Source organism: Scyliorhinus torazame, chromosome 2 (genome assembly GCF_047496885.1).
Source record: "Scyliorhinus torazame isolate Kashiwa2021f chromosome 2, sScyTor2.1, whole genome shotgun sequence".
Taxonomy (NCBI): Eukaryota; Metazoa; Chordata; class Chondrichthyes; order Carcharhiniformes; family Scyliorhinidae; genus Scyliorhinus; species Scyliorhinus torazame.
This window is the reverse complement of record NC_092708.1, coordinates 82,903,944-82,918,117: the sequence shown is the minus strand read 5'-3', so window position 1 is coordinate 82,918,117 and position 14,174 is coordinate 82,903,944. Positions and strand designations below refer to the sequence as shown.

At 43.6% G+C, this 14,174-nt stretch overlaps 1 protein-coding gene across 2 annotated transcripts in view; it reads right to left on the bottom strand.

The window, feature by feature from the left end:
• The window catches only part of osbpl11 (oxysterol binding protein-like 11), a 206,409-nt gene that overhangs the window by 90,994 nt on the left and 101,241 nt on the right, over positions 1-14,174 (bottom strand). For both annotated transcript variants that reach the window (XM_072473183.1, XM_072473182.1), the window contains exon 7: positions 13,081-13,226. In XM_072473183.1, coding sequence (XP_072329284.1) covers positions 13,081-13,226 — 146 coding nt within the window. The remainder of the gene's footprint in view (positions 1-13,080; positions 13,227-14,174) is intronic.

Sequence of the window (14,174 nt, the reverse complement as noted above, 5' to 3'; positions counted from 1 at the left end):
TGGGAGGCAGACAGTCTTCACTTTACTTCGTCGATCGCTCTCTGCTGGGTGACCAAGGTTCAGGACAGCCATCTCTTGGAGCTCCTGGACACTGCGTTCTGCGACCTCCCGGACAAAGCTATCACAGTCACTTCTTTCAGGTCCAGATCAGTTTCCCTCAGTAAACGTTGTTGGCCCGCCCCATCTCTGATCCCGAACTCGCAGAACTCAGCGTGCTTGCGCAGCCGGCCCAGGAGTTCCACTATGGGTTTGTCCTGGTGTTGAGAAGCCATGTAGAAACAAAAATGGTGAACGATTAGTGGCAGTGTCGGGTCGAAATGATTGGCAACAAATTCTGCGAACTGGCGATTGTTGGGTGTCGGGAAAAGTTAAACGTTTGATAATGCTGTAAGTCGCCGCACCACAAACTGAGAGGATGGTCACCGTCTATCTGACGCCCCCAATTAGGTTTTTGATTTGATTTGTCACATACAGTGAAAAGTGTTGTTTCTTGCATGCTATACAGACAACGCATACCGTACATAGGGAAGGGAGGAGAGACTGCAGAATGTAATGTTACAGTCATAACTGGGATGTAGACAAAGATCAACTTAATACGAGGAAGGTCCATTCAGAAGTCTGATGGCAGCAGGGAAAAAGCTGTTCCTGAATCGGTTGGTACGTGACCTCAAATTTTTGTATCGTTTTCCTGACGGAAGAAGGTGGAAGAGAATATGTCCGGGGTGCGTGGGGTCCTTAATTATGCTAGCTGCCTTTTCGAGGCAGCGGGATTAAAGATAGAATTAATGGATGGGAGGCTGGTTTGCGTGATGGAATGGGCTATATTCACGACCTTTTGTAGTTTCCTCCGGTCTTGGGCAGAGCAGGATCCATACCAAGCTGTGATACAACCAGAAAGAATGGTTTCAATGATGCATCTGTAAAAGTTAGAGAGAGTCGTAGCCGACGTGCCAAATTTCTTTAGTCTTCTGAGACAGTAGAGTCGTTGGTGGGCTTTCTTAACTATATTGTCGGCATGGGGAGACCAGAACAGGTTGTTGGTAATCTGGACACCGAAAAACTTGAAGCTCTCGACAAAAAAAATATTTAATTCGCTCTACGTACTGGGTCCAATTCCTACTCTCGGATCCTTCAAGCTTACCGATGAATGACATATCTGCTGCCCGAGCAGAGGCCTCCTGAGGCCAAATCAAGGGCACGGTCCAGAGGATATGGTGCCTCCTGCTGGGGCTGGTTTAGCTCACTGGGCTAAATCGCTGTCTTTTAAAGCAGACCAAGGCAGGCCAGCAGCACGGTTCGATTCCCGTACCAGCCTCCCCGAAAAGGCGCCGGAATGTGGCGACTAGGGGCTTTTCACAGTAACTTCATTGAAGCCTACTCGTGACAATAAGCGATTTTCATTTCATTTTCATTCATTTCCTGCAGCTCCACTTGACCGTCGTCGCCAGTGTAAAGTCTCAGGCAAGCGATCACTCGGAAGTGTTGAAAGTAGAAAAGTTTGGTTTTATTCTTCTTGCTATACACTTCTCCTACTCCCCAAAGGGTCTCACGCACCCAGGCTGGGGTATTTATATCCCAGCAGTTCTCGGGAAAGGGGGTAACCTGCATCTCATTTGGGTAAATCATATTCAGGTTAGGCCACAGGGACTCTGATGTTGCAGATCCTGGGTCTCTTGTCATGTTATAACACAATGCTTTTTGAAAATCCAAATATACCACATTCACTGGAAATAGTTATCTATCTACCGGTTAGTATTTGTGATAAAATGAAAAATGCCAATACATTTGCATCCCATTGAAAAGTGAATACCAGAACATTTGGAATATCTTTTGTAGTAGCTTAAAAGTGTTAGATTGTAACATACATAGCAAGTAATCAGCAGTGAAAATAATTGGCACGTGTTATTGCTCATTTAAGAGGTGGACAACTACTGCAATAGGCTGGTCATTTACAATATGATGAAATAATAGAAATGCAGGAAACATATTGTAAATTTATTATGGGTTGGAAAGAAAATTATCCCCATTTATACAGTTTCATTTACATCCTCAGGCTATTCCATAGTATCACACAGCCAAACAATTACTTAAGACATATTAATACTTAAGGTAAGTCTCCCTCATCAGAAACAATCATTTATTTTTTTTCTTTCAGATAATGCATTTTCCATTCTTATTTCAACTTTTCAGCATTCACAAACTTTTCTTTTATCTATGAATCTGCAAATAGTTGCATCTATTCAAGAGCAAAACAGCTCTTTTTGTTGCTGAAGAAAGCAACTTTGGGATTGGGCAAATAGATTGTGCCTTCTTTAATTTGTTCATTTTCAAGTATACTGGTTCTCAAAACCTATTTAAGAGATTCTAGAATTTTAATAAAAGCAATTGTTTAGGTTTGTCTAAATGCATGTCATATCTTTTTGTTTTGCAAGAAAAGTTGTAATTTTTCAACATTGAGTATAGCTGGGATTAGGATTAGAGGACAATAGTAAATTTATCATGTGATGTGAGAGAGGCTGGCAAGGCCAACATTCAATGCCGATCCCCAATTGCTTGAGAATATCTTGGTGAGTTTGTGGAGTGTAGCCAAATGCATAGTGCTGTTAGGTAAGCAGTGCCAGGGTTTTGAAACAATGACAACAAAGAAAAGGTGATATTTTGAAATCAGGATAGCGTGCCTTGTTAGGAAACTTAGAGGTGTTGTCCTCAAGATCCATCAATTCATAGCAAGTGCAAAAGTGATTATTCGTCAATTTTAGTTCACTAGTTTTTCAATTAACATTAAGTTTATACAGTTCAATGTGTCATAATTGAACCAGATCAAAGAAATCCAACATGTGGATCATACCACCAGCGCACAGTGGCAGCAGTGTGCTCCATATACAAAATGTCTTACGGCAACTCCTCAAGGCACCTCCAATAGCACCTTCCAAACCTGTAACCTCCAGCACCATGGCCGGTAGATGCAGGCTCCCCTTCACGTCACACACCATTGTGACTTGGAATCATATTGTTTTTGTTGCTCAGTCAAAATCCTGGAGCTCGCTTCCTAATATGTCCGACTGAGGGACCTAGCAAGGGGAAAGCTTGAGGGGAGTTGTTGCTCACCCCATGCCGCTCTTTCCCAACAACACCTTGCCCAAGACGTCCATGCCGCACTACCCATCTGTCTCCAGAGATTCAGCGATGATCCCTGGTCAAGACCTTGGAGCACTGAAAGCAGCAGCCATCACTCTTGGTGGCACTGCCAGTAATGGAGAACTGCCAACATCTGATTTACCATCAACTTGGGGAAGAGATTTCCATCATACTGGAGCCGTGATCATGTGGGAAGCCAACAGGTCAAGGGACGACTGTCTCACAAACTAAACTTGGTCCATTTTTGTCGTTTACCTTTTATGCAAACTGTTTGAAAGCCATTTCTATCCAACCATTTGAATTTCTTTCTCAGGGCAATTAGAGTGAGACACATCGAAGAGCGAGTTTGAGAGCTGGGAATTCGAGGCTGGGTGGGAGAGGTGCTTTTTATCCCTTGATTTGTCACATTCAAATTTCCAGTGAGTGGTCTTGCCTTGCTGCAGGTGACTACAAGGCAGAGAGCAGATTGGCGAGCAGCAGGTAAGGCAGGTAGGTCCTTCATATCGGAGGCAGAGCCGAGCGGGATAAATCCAGAGTGCAGTCTGGGAAGGTAAGTGGTACTTTGTGTCGAGCATGGTTAGCACTGCTGCCTCAAGGCGCCGCGGTCCCAGATTCACTGACCATGTGGAGTTTGCACATTCTCCCTTGTTTGCGTGGGTTTTGCCCCCACAACCCATCTTTGTGCAGGATAGGTGGATTGGCTACGCTCTATTGCCCCTTAAATTGAAAAAAATTAATTGGGTACTTTCAAAAAAGTGATATTTGTGTCTGTGTCTCTCCGTTTTCAAATTGTGGGGGGAAAAACTGAGAAGTGACATCTCAGTAAAGCCGTGACCTGATTGACTGGTAGTTAATCGGTGTTACATTTGAAAAAAATATAACTAAACCCAAGGATAGAGATTAGTATTTAGCATTTAATTTTACAGTACAAATCTAGTGCCAGGGCCATATAGTTATTGTAATTTAATCTAATAACAATTTAAGTATTTCTTTTAAATTAATTAACTAGTGCTTAAATGTCACTTCGCGGGGTGCAGTGCTCTAACTGTGAGATGTGGGAGGTCCGTGACGCTTCCGGTCAACTATGTCTGCAGGAAGTGTAACCAATGGCGGCTCCTCAAGGACGGCATGACTTGGTTGGAGCAGCAGTTGGATGCACTTAGGAGTATGCAGGTGGTGGAAAGGGTAATAGATAGGAATTATAGAAACATCGTCACACCCAAGGTGCAGGCAGACAGATGGGTGACCGCTAGAAAGGGCAGGCAGTCAATGCAGGAATCCCTGTTGCTGCCCCCCTCTCTAACAAGTATACCATTTTGGATACTGTTGGGGGGGGATAGCCTATCAGGGGAAAACAACAGCAGCCAGAACAGTGGAACCACAACTGGCTCTATTGATAAGCAGGGGAGCAATAGTTATAGGGGACTCTATAGTAAGGGGTACAGATAGGCACTTCTGTAGACATGAAAGAAACTCCAGGATGATATGGTGCCAAGGACAAGGATGTCTCTGAACAAACACAGGACATCCTGAATGGGGAGGGTGAATAGCCAGAGGTCGTAGTACACATAGGTACTAACGACATAGGCAGGAAGAGCGATGAAGTCCTGCAGAAGGAGTTCAGGGAGTTAGGCAGCAAGCTCAATAGCAGGACCTCTAGGGTTGCAATCTCAGGATTACTCCCTGTGCCACGTGCCAGTGAGGCTAGAGATAGGAGGATTAGATTATCATAGAATTTACAGTGCAGAAGGAGGCCATTCGGCCCATCGAGACTGCACCGGCTCTTGGAAAGAGCACCCTACCCAAGGTCAACACCTCCACCCTATCCCCATAACCCAGCACAAGGATAGTGCAGCTAAATGCGTGGCTAAACTGGTGGAGTAGGGAGGGTTTCAGATTTCTGGACCATTGGGATCTCTTCCGGGGAAGGTGTGACCTGTACAAGAAGGAGGGGTTGCTTCTAAATGGAGAGGCACAATATCCTGGATGGGAAGTTTGCTAGGATTTAAGCTTGTATGGCAGGGGATGGGAACCAGAATCTTAGATTAGAAGGTGTAATAACTGAAGGGAAAATAGAGAACAAAAATAAGAGAACAGCATCAGTGGGTTGAAGTAGGTTTGTTTCAACACCAGAAGTATAGCAGGTACGGCAGATGAACTTAGAGCACATATTACTACTTGGAACTATGATGTTATGACTAGCACAGAAACGTGGTTAAAAGGGCAGAATTGGCAGCTGAAGGATAGAGATGCTTCAGGTGAGATAGAGGGGGATGTAAAAAGGGTGGCGGAGTAGCATTTCTGGTTAAGGAGAATATTATAGCTTTACTGTGGGAGGATACTCCGCGGAGGGCTCATACACGAGGGAATCTGGGTAGAGCTCAGGAACAGGCAGGGGGCAATCACAATGTTGGGGGTTTATTACAGGCCCCCCACCTGCTAGCGAGAAACAGAGGAGCAGATTTGATTTGATGTCACATGTACCGAAGTACAGTGAAAAGTAATTGTCTGCGGACGAGGGAACGTACACAGTACGTACATAGTAGACAAAAGAATAATCAACAGAGAACATTGACAAATGGTACATCGACAAACAGTGATTGGTTACAGTGCGGGACAAGGGGCCAAACAAAGCAAATACATGAGCAAGAGCAGCATAGGGCGTCGTGAATAGTGTTCTTACAGGGAGTAGGGAGGGTTTCAGATTTCTGGACCATTGGGATCTCTTCCGGGGCAGGTGTGACCTGTACAAGGGGGAGTCGTTGAGGAGTCTTGTAGCTGTGGGGAAGAAGCTGTTCCCATGTCTGGATGTGCGGGTCTTCAGACTTCTGTACCTTCTGCCTGGTGGAAGGGTCTGGAAGAAGGCAATGCCTGGGTGGGAGGGGTCTCTGATAATGCTGCCTGCCTTCCTGAGGCAGCAGGAGGAGTATACAGAATCAATGTGGGGGTGGCAAGCTTGTGTGATGCATTGGGCTGAGTTCACCACAGTCTGCAGTTTCTTGTGATCTTGGACTGAGCAGTTGCCATACCAGGCTGTGATGCAGCCGGATAGGATGCTCTCTATGGCACATCTGCAGAGGTTTGTGAGAATCGATGCAGACATGCCAAATTTCTTTAGCTTCCATAGGAAGTAGAGATGTTGTTGGGCTTTCTTGACTGTTGCATCAACGCGAGTGAACCAGGACAGACTGTTGGTGATGATGACCCCCAGGAACTTAAAGCTATCGACCATCTCCACTTCAGAGCCATTGATGCAGACAGGAGTGTGTGTCGTGCTACGCTTCCTGAAGTCGATGATCAGTTCCTTGGTCTTTCCAAGGTAAATATATTCTGGATTGGTGCAAACCTTGGTCTTTCCAAGATAAAGATATTCTGGATTGGTGCAAAAGAAACAGGGTTGTTGTGGAAGGGGATTTTAACTTCCCCTATATTGACTGGGGCTCACTTAGTGCTAGGTGCGTGGCTGGGGCAGAGTTTGTAAGGCTTCTAAGGTGTATCCAGGAAGGCATCTTTGATGCAATATGGACAGCATGGTAGCACAGTGGTTAGTACAGTTGCTTCACAACTCCAGGGTCTCAGGATCGATTCCCGGCTTGGATCGTTGTCTGTATGGAGTCTGCATGGGTTTCCTCCGGGTGCTCCGGTTTGCTCCCACAGTCCAAAGATGTGCAGGTTAGGTGGATTGGCCAAGCTAAATTGCCCTTAGTGTCCAAAAAAGATTAGGTGGGGTTACAGGGATAAGTTGGAGGAGTGGGTATAGGGTGGAGGTATGAGCTTGTGTAGGGTGTTCTTTCCAAGGGCCGGTGCAGACCCAATGGGCCAAACGGCCTACTTCTACACTGCAAATTCTATGATTCTAGATGTCCAACTAGGGATGGGGCAGTACTGGACCTGATATTGGGGAATGAGCCTGGACAGGTGGCTGAGGTTTTAGTAGGGGAACATTTTGGGAGTAGAGACCCCAGTTCCATACGTTTTAGGGTACTTTTGGATAGGGATGAGGGTAGCCCTCGGTTAAAGTGCTAAACTGAGGAAAGGCAAATTATGATAAAATTAGACAGGAATTGAAGAATTTGAATTGGGTGCGGCTGTTGGAGGGTAAATCAACAACGGACATGTGGGAGTCTTTCAAGCGACAGTTGATTTAGATTCAGGAAAGTCACGTTCCTGAGAGGATGAAGGATAAGTATGGGAAGTTTAGGGGGCCTTGGATAACGAGGGATTTTGTGACCATCGCCAAGAAGAAAAAGGAGACTTTTGTACGGTCTAGAAGGGTGGGGACAGTCAAAACCCTTGAGGAGTAAGAAGAAAATAAGTTGGATTTAAGCGGGATATTAGGAGGGCTAGCGGGGAAGGGGGGGGGGGGTCATGAAAAGTCCTTGGCAGGTAGGATTAAGGTCAATCCCAAAGCTTTTTATTCATGTGTAAAAAGCAAGAGGGTGGCCAGGGAAAGGGCTGGACCACTTGAGGACAGTGGGGGGAATCTCCACAGGAAGGACTGGACCACTTAAGGACAGTTGGGGGGAATCTATGTGTTGAGCCAGAGGAAATGGGCGAGGTACAAAATGAGAACTTTGCATCAGTGTTCACCAAAGTAAAGGACTTTGTGGAAGATGATTCTTGGGTAGGGTGTGGACAGTCTGCGTCATGTTGACATCAAAAAGGGGGAGGTATTGGGTGTTTTAAAAGACATTGCAGTAGGTAGGTCTCCTGGGCCGGATGGTATTTACCCCAGAATACTGAGGGAAGCAAGGGAGAAAATTGCTGGGGCCTTAACTGACATCTTTGCGTCCTCATTGGTTACAGATGAGGTTCCAAAAGACTGGGATATTAGAATAGCTAATGTGGTACTGCTGCTTAAGAAAGGTAGCAGGGATAATCCAGGAAACTATAGACCCCTGAGCCTCACGTCGATAGTAAATAAATTATTGGAGAGAATTCTCAGGTACAGGATTTATATTCAGTTTTTTGAGGAAGTGACAAAAGATGATTGAGGAGGAGAGGGCAGTGGATGTTGTTTACATGGACTTCAGTAATGCCTTTGACAAGGTGCCTCATGGCAGAATGGTACAAAAGGTGAAGTCACATGGGATCAGAGGTGAGGTGGCAAGTCGGATACAGAACTGGCTCGGTCACAGAAGGCAGAGTGTAGCAGTAGAAGGGTGTTTTCCTGCATGGAAGGTTGTGACTAATGGTGTTCCATAGAAATCTGTGCTGGGGCCTCTGTTGTTTGTAGTATAACATCAACGATTTGGAGGGAAATGTAGCTGTCTGATTAGTAGGTTCGCGGATGACACCAAGGTTGATTGAGTAACTGGTCGTGTTGAGGACTGTCAGACAATACAGCAGGACATATATAGGTTGGATGAGAAAAATATCAGCCATGATTGAATGGCAGAGCAGACTCAATGGGCCAAGTGGCTTAATTCTGCTCCTACGTCTTATGGTCTTATGGAGACTTGAGCAGAGAAATGGCAAATGGAGTTTAATCCAGACACATTTGGGGCGGTATGGTGGCACAGTGGTTAGCACGGCTGCCTCACAGCTCTAGAGTCACAGATTCAATTCTGGCGTCGGGTGACTGTGTGGAGTTTGCACTTTCTTCCCCTGTCTACGTGCATTTCCTCCGGGTGCTCCGGCTTCCTCCCACAGTCCAAACATGTAGGTGGATTGGCCATCCTAAATTGCCCCTTAGTTTCCAAAAAGGTTCGGTGGGGTTGTTCAGTTACAGGGATAGCGTGGACGCGGAGAGTGCTCTTTCCAAGGGCCGGCGCTATAAATTCTATGATTCTATGAATGTTGAGGTGATGCATTTAGGTAGGTCTAAAATAGAGGGGAAATATACCGTAAATGGAATATAGAAAGTTAGAGAGATCTGGGCGTGCAGGTCCACAGATCTTTGAAAGTTGCAACACAAATGGATAAGGTAGTCAAGAAAGCATACAGAATGCTTGCCTTCATTGGATGGGACATAGAGTATAAAAACTGGCAAGTCGTGCTACAGTTGTATAGAACCTTGGTAAGGCCGCAACTGGAATATTGCGCATAACTCTGGTCGTCACACAACCAGGGGGATGTGGAGGCTTTGGAGAGGGTATAGAGGAGGTTCACCAGGATGTTGCCTGGTCTGGAGGGTGTTAGTAATGCAGAGAGGAGAGAGGCTGAACAGATTTGGACTGTTTTCACTAGATTGACAGAGGTTGAGGGGTGACCTGATAGAGGTCTACAAGATTATGAGGGACATAGATAGAATGGAAGGGCAGGCACTCCTTCCCAGGGTGGAGGGGTCAGTCACCTGGGGCATTGGTTTAAGGTCTGTGGACAAAGTTTAGAGATGTGTGAGACAGTTTTTTTATTTTTTTTATTTTTTACACAGAGGGTGGTGAGTGCATGGAGCACGTTGCCATGGGAGGTTGTGGAAGCAGGTTAATTGATGGCATTCAAAAGGCATCTCGACAAATACATGAATAAGATGGGTATAGAGGGATATGGCACTAGGAAGTGCTGAGGGTTTTGGCCAAGAGTAGTATTACACCTGGTGCAGGCTTGGAGGACTGATGGGCCGGTTCCTGTGCTGTATTGTTCTTGTTCTTAGGGATAGATGCTGTCCTCACCAGTGACACCCACAATCGGTGAAAGAATAAAAATAATATCCAACCAGAAAATATCAGACCAGCAACTTTAATGTGTGTTTTTTCAACTCCATTTACATGTCATGCTGAGGTATTGTTCCAACTCAAGAGGACACAGCAAGATGTTTTAGTGTGTGCGCCATCACGACTTGAATTTAGATGTACTCTTTTTGGTTGACAATGATGAAAAGGGTTGCAAAACTTTGGAATTCTCTACTCCGGAGGGCTGTGGAAGCTCAGTAATTAGTACCACTAATGTAAAGGACTATGGGGATAGTGGTTGTAAACAGTGTTGAAATGTCCAATCAGCCTTGATTGTATTAAATGGCCTGATTGGCTGAATGCCTACACTTGTTCCGATGTTCCTCGGCGTGAGTATAATTATAAAAGCTATTTAGAAAGAAATATACTAATAAACCTGTAAGGCAGCTCAAAAAAGCTTGAGCAACTAAAATTGCACAAGTCAAATGCCTGTAGCGACAGAGATACATTTTAACAGGTACCCATGCAGGACAAGTAGATAGATGCCATCTTGCATATGCAATATGCTATTTTAAAGAAAAATTTAGTTACATTGTGGCTTCCCACTCAATTGTTATACACAGCAATAAATAATCTTAGGTCAGTCATACAAAAAAAGGTCACGTGTAGGCCATTTGCCCTCGATGAACATCATTTCTCAGCCATAGTGAAGAAGGATTGGAAAATGAGCTTGTAATCCAACATATATGGTCAGTGGAGTGGGGGAAATGGTAGGGCAGAGCAGGAACCTAATCCAAATCCCTGACAAAATTAAAAGTTAATGAAAAGGGAGTGCGATACTTTACACCGACTCCCCAGATTTATTTTAAAAGACAAGTACATGTTTTAAAGTTAACTTTATATAAATAAAACTGGAAATGTAAAGTGGCTGAAAGAGATGGGACAAGGTGGGGAAGGGGGCAGGGGGACTTGGAAAAAGGGCTTGGAAGAAAACTTCAGCAAAGTACTGCGATCATTCAGAATGCATTTTGAAAACACCATGTGCAGTGCGGGCTGTTAAATATATCAAGATATTTCGAGTTCTCAACAAAATTGGATCCAGGTGAACCCAAGTATAGAGCACTCTACCTAGGTACACTCCCCAGACACCCAGCCTAGCCCCGTAACCAAACTTGCACATTCCTGGACACTAAGGAGCAATTTAGTGTGGCCAATCCACCTAACCTGCACATTTTTGGACTGTGGGATGAACCAGAACACCCGGAGGAAACACACAGGCACGGGAGAAATGCAAACTCCACACAGACAAGGCCGGAATTGGACCCAGGTCCCTGGCGCTGTGAAGCAGCAGTGCTAACCACTGCGCCGCTGTGCCCCAGTATTATACAGTTATTCAAAATAGGTGTCTGACAAAATTAGATGTCAAATGGCAGTAACTTACATTTAATAACTTACATAATTGGCTGACAGACATCAGGATAAATCTCACAACAATTGTGTGCCTTGCACAGATTATTCCATTATTATTGTCTATGACGAGATAAACTCAAACTGCAGAACAAGTTAATATTCCTTAATGGAATTACATGAGATTTAAGAAAAAAACACCACTTTCTAACATGCCAACACGCCAAGGAAAGTCTTGCAGATTACAAGGTTCGCATTGCTGTTTCTTACTCCTGGAAGGTGGGTCTCTATGTCTCTTTGAATTGGGAAACAGGGGAAAGAAAGCCTTTTGTATTTTTAATGGTTAAAATAAAAAATAAAAATGCAATGTAGACCTGAATAAGTAGCCAGGTTTCTGGAATTGCAATAAGCAGAAACTACCACAGATGGTTTCTCAATTTGGAGAAAAAAAGCTAAGGTAAAAGAGTAAACGTGAAAACAAAGTCAAGAAATAGTGGTGATTGGATGATGTTAAGCACATGTTTAACAAAGTGAAGATTACAGGAGAAAGGGAAAAGGTGGGGAAAGAAAGGATTACACATGGAGAAGTTAATACAAGACCATGTAATGAACATTGATTTCAACACACCGAAGATGGAGGGGTGTGCAAGACCAGCAAATGTAAAAGGAAGGCAGGGAAGTGACAGCATCTTGTGGGGCCCAACAACAAAAGCAGCCAGCACAACAGGATATAGCTCAAGGAGGTCAGACAGATAACTTGGTGATGCCTGAGAATACAGACCTTAGAAAAAGTGTAAGGAAGTACCAGTGGGCAAGTTAGCGCTTTCTTACTGCCTAATGCATTCTCCTGTAACCCTGGCTCAGCAAGATTCAATTGGTCATTCCACTTCTCCTCAAAATGATGAAAAAGTATGCAAGGGCATTTCTGTAAGGAGAGATTGGATTTCAAAATGTAGAATTTTTTCTGATTTTAATTCATATACAAAACCACCATCCCATTTAATCTTAGATAGGGTGAAGCTGATAAGTGCAACAGATATAGCATTAGCCCTTCCTTTACGATATTGAAATAAGGTATGAATAATTTGAAAAGGCTGGATCATTTGGAGGTTTGACACTTGTACTCTTGCAGAATTACTTCACTGTATAAAATTCTTACTCCTTTACTTTCTCGATAACAAGTTTCAATATTCTTTATTTTATATATAAATTTAGAGTACCCAATTCATTTTTCCAATTATGGGGCAATTTAGCGTGGCCAATCCACCTACCCTGCACACCTTTTGGGTTTGTGCGAAACCCACGCAAACACGGGGAGAATGTGCAAACTCCACACGGACAGTGACCCAGAGCCGGGATCAAACCTCGGCGCCGTGAGGCTGCAGTGCTACTCACTGCGCCACCATGCTGCCCAAGTTTCAATATTCTTTAATGTCAGATGACAAAAAGTGGTGTTTCCCTTCTCTAATAGGTCTTAGAATAAATAGTCACTTGGCTTTTAAAATGATGTTGACAATCACTGATAATTAAATCAAAAAGATAATCATAATTGACATCAAAATGTATTTTGTTGTGTTCAGGATCAATACTCTTGCTGTCATGAATTAAAACTTTAAAATCTTTCACTAAATTCATCCCAGTGTGTTTTCAGTCATGGTGCAGTTCTTTGCCCCAGGGCAAAACTGTAAGCATTCATTTAAGAAAACCACACCCAACAACCATCCTAAGATAGGAATGTTTCCAAAGCAGGATCCAAATTTAAACTATCGAACCCATTGCAAGACACAGGTATTGGTCTATAACAAGTACACTTGAAACACTGACATAATTTTCTTACATTGTGGCATGTTTTTAAGAAAATGTTTTAAAGCCACTGACTTAAAGTTGACTCCCAGAATAATTACTTTCTGAATTACCTTACCCGTGTCGATTGGCAGGGTTCAGAAACAGGCTGTTCCCCACTAGCAGCTTTTGACTGATCTTTCTCAGTTGACGATTGATGTGCCCTTCCATTCTTCAGGTGGTCCGATAGCGGCAATTTGGGTTCCAACCATTCAATAGTTGTCCCTGAAACATACGGTAGTTCAGCTTCAAATTTGTTCATAATCACACCCGGCAGACGAATACTGCCATTGAAACTAGTTGCATTTCTTAGTAACAAACCAAAACGCACAAAGAAAAAGGCTATGACTGAAGCCTGAGGGAACGCCTATTGTCGTCATTAAAGGTATCAGGATTCTGACTGGTGCATTCTTTTCAATCTATGTCTATCAAACCTACTGAAATATGATAGGGACAAGCAGGTCTTGAAAATCATCTGAGAATGGAAAGAACAGCAGTGATACTTAAAACTCTTTCAGAACCAGTTCAAAAAAGGAAGAAATAAAAATGACATAGTACAGTTAGAACAATCTAAAATGCAGAACATAAAACATTTTAAAATGGGAGAAGTGAGGAGTCATTGAGAAATGTCCTTATTACAGTATATTGTTAATTAATAATTAATATTCTTCTGTCATTGATAGAAGTCGAGCTTTACAACAGCTTTACACTGGCAAAGCAGTCCAGTTAATGTTTCATGGATCTCAGGTTGCTGCACCTCTTATCAGAGTAGTCTTGCTTCCTAATAAATTATTAAAAGTTCATCAGTTTCAAAGGCACAGCAAAACTATACATTTTCATGTCGTTTTCCAACCTAGGTCAACACAGAACCAATCTGTACAATATTTCAGAACTTCTGAATTGCTTTCAAAAATGGCATTAGTAATGTCTTTAGATCCTCTCGTTTATTGGTATTCTCTGTAAGAGAGACTGGTATATGGACTGCCACCAATACCTATGAAACCTGAGCTCACATAACATTGCAAAGATGGTGCGCATTTTCTCCAATTTTCCACATTGGAAAGCACTTCTCTGCCTACTATGATTGGTGACGGGGGTTGGGGGAAAGAAGAGGAACCTCCTCTGAGCCATCTCTTTCTTAAGGAAAACAACAGTTTTGTCAGTAACTCAACA